Source organism: Raphanus sativus, chromosome 5 (assembly GCF_000801105.2).
Source record: "Raphanus sativus cultivar WK10039 chromosome 5, ASM80110v3, whole genome shotgun sequence".
NCBI lineage: Eukaryota > Viridiplantae > Streptophyta > Magnoliopsida > Brassicales > Brassicaceae > Raphanus > Raphanus sativus.
The window spans coordinates 13,206,646-13,215,188 of record NC_079515.1 but is presented as its reverse complement, the minus strand read 5'-3'; the positions used below and the strand labels follow the sequence as shown (position 1 = coordinate 13,215,188).

At 28.6% G+C, this 8,543-nt stretch overlaps 2 protein-coding genes and 1 long non-coding RNA gene across 3 annotated transcripts; 2 read left to right on the top strand and 1 right to left on the bottom strand.

Annotated features, from left to right (window-relative positions):
• Nucleotides 1–4,751: 4,751 nt before the first annotated feature.
• LOC108862642 (probable sodium/metabolite cotransporter BASS3, chloroplastic) lies at nucleotides 4,752–6,688 on the top strand. Its single transcript, XM_018636840.2, has 4 exons — nucleotides 4,752–5,157; nucleotides 5,228–5,323; nucleotides 5,567–5,873; nucleotides 5,963–6,688. The coding sequence occupies exons 1-4, from the start codon at nucleotides 4,799–4,801 to the stop codon at nucleotides 6,449–6,451; spliced, it is 1,251 nt and encodes a 416-aa protein (XP_018492342.1). The 5' UTR covers nucleotides 4,752–4,798; the 3' UTR covers nucleotides 6,452–6,688.
• Nucleotides 6,657–7,942, bottom strand: LOC108862644 (uncharacterized). Its single transcript, XM_018636842.2, is given in 3 exon segments — nucleotides 6,657–7,084; nucleotides 7,566–7,625; nucleotides 7,627–7,942. Coding segments are annotated over 3 exon segments (399 nt in total). The 5' UTR covers nucleotides 7,690–7,942; the 3' UTR covers nucleotides 6,657–6,808.
• Nucleotides 7,318–8,216, top strand: LOC130495164 (uncharacterized). The gene is made up of 2 exons (XR_008934428.1): nucleotides 7,318–7,538; nucleotides 7,868–8,216. It is a non-coding gene; the product is annotated as an uncharacterized LOC130495164 (long non-coding RNA).
• Nucleotides 8,217–8,543: the final 327 nt, after the last annotated feature.

Sequence of the window (8,543 nt, the reverse complement as noted above, 5' to 3'; positions counted from 1 at the left end):
TTAGAATTGTTTTTTAATAAATATTGGAAATTTAAAACCATAATTTTGAAAATAGTTTAAAAAGAATTTTCAGATTTCAAAATAAAAATCTGAAATGTTCGGAAAACTAAAATTTGATAATAATTTTTTTACAAGAATTCAAACTGAAAATGAATCTTTCAGAAATAAAAAAAAATTCAAAATTTTATTAGTTTAAATATTTATTTATATTTATATATCTAAAGGTAAAAATAGGGTTTTTGCCTTTTTAATGATACATGTTTGGTAATTATATTTCTTGTATCTTTTGTTGGACAATAAATATATTTTATTTTTTAATGAAATTTGCCTTTTTGAAAATTAAAAATATAAATAAACCTTTTCTAATTGCCCCTAAATTGTTTATACAGTAAGGTGGTCTAAATAACCAAATGGAAAAAATAATAAAATAAAAATCTATACTAATAAAAATAGCATTTTGAGATTCCATATATGTAATATCCACATCAGAGAAAAAAAACTTATTCCAGAAGATGACACGTTACATTATTTTTTATATAACTATCCATAATGTAATATTACCATTTTATATAAAAAGTTAAGCAAATAAATTTTAAAATTAAAATAAGAAATTATACAACATTACATTCTTTACATTTGTTTAAAAAAAAGATTGAAATAATAAAATCAAATTAGAATAAAAATACATAATATAAGAAAATATAAAATATTACATTTTTACATTTAGTTTTACAAAAATGAGTTAAATAAATAAATTCTAAAATTAGAGTAAAATATACAATATAAGAAAATATACAATATTACCATTTTTACATTTAGTTTTACAAAAAAAAATCGAGATGACATGTGGCACTATTTTTTTGGACTGTCCATGATGTAATATTACCACTTTAAATAAAAATTTAAACAAATAAATTCTAAAATTAGAATAATAAAATATAAAAATTACATTATTTACATTTATTTTTACAAAAAGATTAAAAGAATAAATTCGAAAATTAGAATAAAAATACATAATATAAGAAAATATAAAATATTACATTTTTATATTTAGTTTTACAAAAAGGAGTTAAATAAATAAATTATAAAATTAGAGTAAGAAAATATACAATATAAGAAAATATACAATATTACATTTTAACATTTAGTTTTACAAAAATAAAATTAAAAAATCGAAAATTAGAATGAAATACAATATAAAAAATATACAATAATGCATTTTTAAATTTCATTTTACAAAAAGGTTAAATAAATATAGTTGAAAATTAAAATGAGAAAATATACAATATAAAAAATGACAATATTAAGTTAAATAAATAAACATGAAAATAGAATAAGAAAATATACAATATAAGAAAATAATAATATTATATTTAATTTTACAAAGAAGAGTGTCCATGTGAGAATACAAATATCTTTTTCAAAAAAAATCATGTGGCACATTAAATCATAAGACCGAAAATAATAATTTTGATCAGAAAAAGGAAGCAGCAAGGACCACAAGCGTAATCTGGGCCATATAAAGTTTATTAGCGTAATCTGGACGTAATCTGTCGATAGAAAAAATATATATCAGCTAAAAAAAATAATTAATTTTAATCTAAAATCCTTCTATTTAAAACACGAATTATAAAAAAAAATCAATAGCATAAAATCATTCTTCTAAAAAGCCACATGGCATTATTACTAGAAAGCAAAAAATAAATAATAAGTAATAAAAACGACTATCGTAATATTGTCATTTGCTGTAAAAGTAAAAAAAAAATAGAATAAGTAGATATACAATATAAAAAATAAACAATAAGTAAATTTACAACTAAAAAATGAAAAACTAAATTAAACATTTATCTTAAAAATTTAAAGTCAAATAAACAATAAGTAATTATAAAATATAAGAAATAAAAATATTACAGTAAAAAATTATCGTAATATTAGAAAAATTAAATACACAATATAAAAATAATAAGTAAATATACAGTATAAGAAATAAAAATATTACATTAAATATATAATGTAATATTATCATATGATCCAGCTCTTTGAAGTTTTTTCAATCAATTTGATATTTAATCAAAAATAATTATCATATGATATAAAATTAAAAAAGAATACGTAAATATACAATAAGTAAATATACAATTAAGAAATAAAAAATAAAATTAAACATCTATCTAAAAATGTATATTAAAATAAATAATAAGTATATATAAATAAAATGGATTATTAAACATTTATCATAATATTAGAATAAGTAAAAATACAATATAAGAAAAATAAATAATAAATAAATATAAAATATAAGAAATACAAAAACAAAATTAAACGTCTACTTGAAATATATCAATTAAATAAATAATAATTAGATATACAATATAACAAATAAAATACTACATGAATTATATTATATAAGTAAATATAAATTATAATAAAATAAGTAATAAGTAAATATATAATAAAATAATTAGAAAAAATACATTAAACATATATCTGAAAAATGTATAGTAAAAATAATAATTAATATACAATATAAGAAATAGAAATATTACATTGAACTTCTATCATAATATTACAATTTGATGTAAAAGCAAAACAACTAGAATAAGTAAATATATACAATATAAGAAAATACCTAATAAGTAAATATATACAATATAAGAAAATACCTAATAAGTAAATATACAATATAAGAAATGAAAAATTACATTAAACATCTATATGGAAAATATTTTTTTCTTATTTCTAAATATTATTTTTAGTAAATATAAATATAAAATATAAGAAAAACAATCATACAATATAAGAAAGAAGAAATATTACATTAATCATCTATCATAATATTATCATTTGATATAAAAGCAAGAAAACTAGAATACATAAATATACAATATAAAAAAATAAACAATAAATAAATATACAATTAAGAAGTCACATGACATTATTACAATAAATACACATTTAAAATAATGTATAATTTTATATTTTTAAGTTGAAAATTTTCCAATTGTGATCTAATTTTCCAAGGTTTACCGCAGTTGTCACTTTTGTATATTGATCAACTCTGCAAATGATCCAGCTGCATTGAACCGTGTTTCTGTGGAAGATATAAGTCTTCTTATTTTCTCTTCTGCGTCATATTTATATCTATATTATGATACCAAAAAAATGATTTTTCCTGTCTTCTATAGGCTGGTGCGGACGGTAACATAATAACAGACTGTGGAGAATTCATAGAAGAAACATTGCACATCAATAGACCAGAGAGTATCTCTTCTTAGCCTTCCAAGGAAAAAATACTGTTTAATCTAATTGTTGTGTACATAAATAAGTAAACTAATAGTTGAGGGTTTAGTCTTTTGTACAGATATGTGGATTTGGCGCCATGACGGTTCTTAAGATAGACATTTTGAGTAGGTTTCATCTCATTGTAATACATGAGTGTTTAGAAACCCAATAGGTCTGATTTCTTTGTGATGATCAACCCATCAATTGTTGTATTAGGAAGAATGTGTGGTATCAAAGATGGACCATGAGTTGGAGGAAAATAGCTTATCTATAATAAGAAACTACGCAATTGATTAACAATATAAACATAATGTTGACAACTTTTTCATAAAAAAACTAATATTTCGTGCATAGCACAAAAAATCATTAATACAAGTAAAAAAATTTACAGCTTCTATTAACATTTTAAGTTTTCAACCAAAAAAACAAATGAAAAGCTACATAAAACAAGATGTAGATATACCAAGTAGCAATTCAACCAAAATAATAGAATTATCCAAAATACAATAATATATTCAAATATATAATTGTAAGTTTAAGTATTTTAGTTACATATTTAACTGGAATTTTGTATTACAATTGTAATTTGAAGGTATTTGAAATTCTCAAGTTGGTTTGTTACTTGCACATTTGAAAATAAATTATCGATGTATTCAAGAAGAAAACGTATAAGAACGAAAATGTCCATGTTTTATACCCAAAATATACATTCTATTTGCTATCATAACTATCATAACTAAAGTGGAGTAAACACTAAAAACATATGAAACTATAATATATTGGTAAACATTTTTCAATAGTAAGATAAATATAACTTATAAGAAGAATAACAAAACATGCAAGGTGAATATTAATATTATATTTATTTAAAATAAAAAAACAAATTTAACATTTTAAAAATACTCATTAAAACAATGATATATTTAGATATGTAACTATTTTGTCCAAATATATGTATATATAAAAAAAATTAGTTAATTATCCGCCAGTAGGGCGGACCAAATCCTAGTATTTACTAAAATAAATAGTTTGGCTAAAAGTTCGGTCGAGTGAACTATCTTCTATACATAAAAAAAGATTAAAGGGGAGGGGGAGCAATACGCCTCTTTACACCACCAGCATCAAAACTCTAAATAAATATCGTCGTGTCTCAGCTGTGAATTAGTGATCTATACTCTATTTTGACACAAACGCACTAGATTGTAGGGTTAATCATGAGAAAGACGACGTCTTTAGCCTTAAACCTAATAGTTACCAACCAAACCCATTAATTCTGAAGTAATTCGATCAAACAAACAAAGTTCTTACACCCAAATTGTGCATCATCTAAATAGACTAAAGTCTAAAACCAACCTGCTAAAAACAAATGACTATTAGAGGACCACGCCGTGAGTTTGGAATACAGTTGTTAATTAATTAGTTAAATAACCTCAACAATATTTATTTTCTATATTATCCCTTTTGCTTCTGCTACTTCTTCAAAATCCAAACTTCACCCTCTCAAAGTAGAGAAAGAATGGCTTCAATCACCTCTTTCTCCTTAGCTTTCTCACCACCAGCAATACCCAAACGAACACTTTCCGCTAAATCTCGGTTCTTTAATTGTCAATTACGCTCTTCTCATTCATCGATCGTTTGGCCATCGGGTAGTAGCTACCAAAGACGGGCCTGGGAAGTAGCGTGCTCAACGACGCCGTTTATGGGAAGAGTTGGATTGCAGTGGAGAGATGGAAACATGTCTCTCTTATCTTTCTGCGGAGGTAACGATTCTCCTCATAACTCCGATTCCTCTTCTCAGCTCTTGTCCGCTTTGCTTCCCTTCGTCGTCGCTCTCACCGCCCTCGCTGCTCTCTCCCATCCATCCACTTTCACCTGGTTTCCACTCTCTCTCTCTCTCTTTCTTACTTTTAGCTCAGACCTGTGGCTTTACAGGCTCTGTTTGCAGGGTATCTAAAGAACTCTATGCTCCTGCTCTTGGTGGCATTATGTTATCTATCGGAATCCAGCTCTCTATTCAAGATTTTGCTCTTGCTTTCAAAAGGTCATTCTTCTTCTTACATGTTTTTTTTATTAGTAAACTTAAAAAAGGTGTTTTCATCTCTTTGCCGGGAACCAAGCATTGTAAATAATCCCTCCCACGGCGAATTGAACCTGAGTGGCGGTAGTTACAGCCGTAACCCCTTTAACACTAGACCAACTCCACGTTGGTTTCTTACATGTTTCTTCTTTGAGCATGTTTAGTTTTTTTTTTAGGACATTTTTTTTTGTTTGTTTTGGTTTTCAGACCAGTGCCGTTATCTGTTGGGTTTGTTGCTCAATACGTTCTGAAACCGCTCCTTGGGATTTTAGTAGCTAATGCCTTTGGGATGCCGAGGACTTTCTACGCTGGTTTTGTACTCACCTGTTGTGTCGCTGGAGCTCAGTTGTCTAGCTACGCCAGCTCTCTGAGCAAAGCTGATGTTGCCATGAGCATTCTTCTTACTAGCTCTACTACTATTGCCTCTGTTCTCTTTACTCCCTTGCTCAGCGGTCTTCTTATTGGTTCTGTTGTTCCCGTTGACGCTCTTGCCATGTCCAAGTCTATACTCCAGGTAACCCCAAAGTTTTTCTTTTTTTTTTAATTAGCTATATTTGATTCATTGTTTCTCTTTTGAGGTCAAGCTTGATTTAACATTTGTAGGTTGTGCTTGTTCCAGTCACTCTTGGTCTTGTGCTGAATACTTACGCAAAGCCTGTGGTCACTCTTCTTCGACCTGTGATGCCGTTTGTTGCTATGGTATGCACTTCACTCTGCATCGGAAGCCCGCTTTCGATTAACCGAAGTCAGATTCTTTCAGCTGAAGGTCTCAGATTGATTCTTCCAGTTATTACGTTCCACGCGGTAGCATTTGTTTTGGGGTATTGGTTCTCCAAGATCCCAGGCTTAAGGCAAGAGGAAGAAGTAAGCAGGACGATATCTCTCTGCACAGGAATGCAAAGCTCGACCTTAGCTGGGCTTCTTGCAAGCCAGTTTCTTGGAAGCAGCCAAGCCGTGCCAGCAGCTTGCTCTGTGGTTGTAATGGCCATAATGGGTCTATGCCTTGCCTCTTTCTGGGGCAATGGGTTTCGTATCAGGGACGTTCTGTCTCTACTAACACCGCAAAGTAGTGGCGATACCGCTGAATCATGAGCAGAGCCACCACACAAACCTGTAAAGCAAATTAAAGCACACCTTGGGATATTCATCGCAAATTCTTTCAGGTTTTGATTTCGAGGTACAAGCAGAGCATTTGGGAAGGTAAAGATTTAGAGGGGAGGGATGGTATAGGTAGTAGTGTAGACGTACTCACATTACATGTAAGTGTTCATCAGTCATCATTTATGCAGTCCACTAATTCATGATATAAAAAGTGAACGCTTATGTCAATCAATATCCAATTCAGTGCAAGACAGTGAAACCAAATATAAAGAGACCAATGGGAAAGTTGTACAATGCAAGAGTCAACAACTCACATTAGAATTGTTTATTTAAAAAAAAAGGCATAGATTAATTATCTTCTTTCAACTTAGTATTGTCGCTTGAATCACCACAATGATCAGTCGGTTTGGGTGCTGGGTACTTAATGGCATTGAGCTCGAGTTTGCGCAGAGCGGCTTTGCCCAAATCAACCCCACATGCATCAGAAAGCCTCACCAGATACAACAACACATCTGATAATTCTTCTCCGAGATGCACTTTATCTTCCTCTTTCCAATCTGGAAGTCCTCTTTCCACTTCCCCTCTCCATTGGAATATCTCTGATAACTCTCCCACTTCACCCACCTGCATCTCATATTAAAATATTGTTTCTAACGCAACAAAACAACAAGAAACTAGTGTGCACTTGGTTTTGCAGGACAAAAGTTTTGACCTTTTATATTTGCTTTGTTGACATAGAGTCAAAAGTCACATGTTTTTCTCGTTGGAAATTCATTTCTCTATTACTTGCAATCATGTCAAAGTTGGTACAAAACCACAATATTCCAATTATTTTTGTTTATGGGTTTTTAATTACATAATCAAATTTTCATGGACCCAAGACCAGCTTATAAGACAAGATAACCAACTCGAAGAACCATGACATGTAAAGAATTAACAAAAAAATATATTCCATTTCATAGCAAAAGAAGCCAACTTTTTTTGTTTATCAGACAAGACCCAAGTTCAATTTCCACGTGACAACCTAGTAAACTGTATCGTAGCTGGAAGATATAAGACACTAACTAGAGATTTACAGGTAAATCAAAGGAGTAAAAGAAGATACCATGGCTAAAAGGAGGTTCCTTGGGCTGTGATACTTCTCCCAATCTCTAGCCTTTGCAAAAATCATCCATCTTCTTACTCAGAGTTTCAAGAGAAACTTCTTCCTTCTCTTTCCCCATGTCCATTTTACACAGAAACAAAACCCCTAAAGACTCACTTAGATATCTTATAGAAGGAGGAGAAATCTAAGATTTATAGAAGAAAATGTGATATCATTTTATTATTGTTTGATTCGATTCCTTAAAAGAAACTTTTGATTGAGAGAGAGAGATGACCGGTTACCGGATGTTTCTTGTTGTACAGATATGTACCGGCTTATCGAGGTTCGTACACGTGGCAGTCATCTTTTTACTGTGTCGTGGCTTTGCCCTATCAGGTGATAAAAGATAAATGGGTCCCGAAGTAGGCTCCAAGTGATGATAAGTAGTATTAAAGCTGGTCTGAAATTACAAATCATATTTGATTCAAAAAAAAAAGCTGTTCTGAAATATGATTTGTAAATTGATATAAGAATAAAACTTATATAGTAAAAAATGTAAGTTTACGTGGTAAGTTTGCAGTAAAATTAGAGTTTCTATTTTTTATGGTAATATTTTTGCTGTATAAGTTGCATTATGCATTTCTTAATAAAATACATGAATATATGAACATATGAATAGTGAAATATTTATTTAAAAAAATAAACCATTAATAACTATAATTTTTTTGAAGAAGTATTAAATTTTGGAAAAAAGTTCCAATATATATAATTTTCTAAATATGATTTATTCTATTATCAGTAATAAAATAAATTAAATGAAATAATAATAATAACATGACTCTTAAATTAAAAAAAAATACAATAAAATAAAATAAATTACAAATATTCCAAATCATGTTTGCAATCTCATCTCGTACGTTGTTCATGTATTGACCATCCGTTATTATTTCTTTTTCTTCAAGTCTACTAAGCTCTTTTTCTTCAATCCGTCGTCTTTGT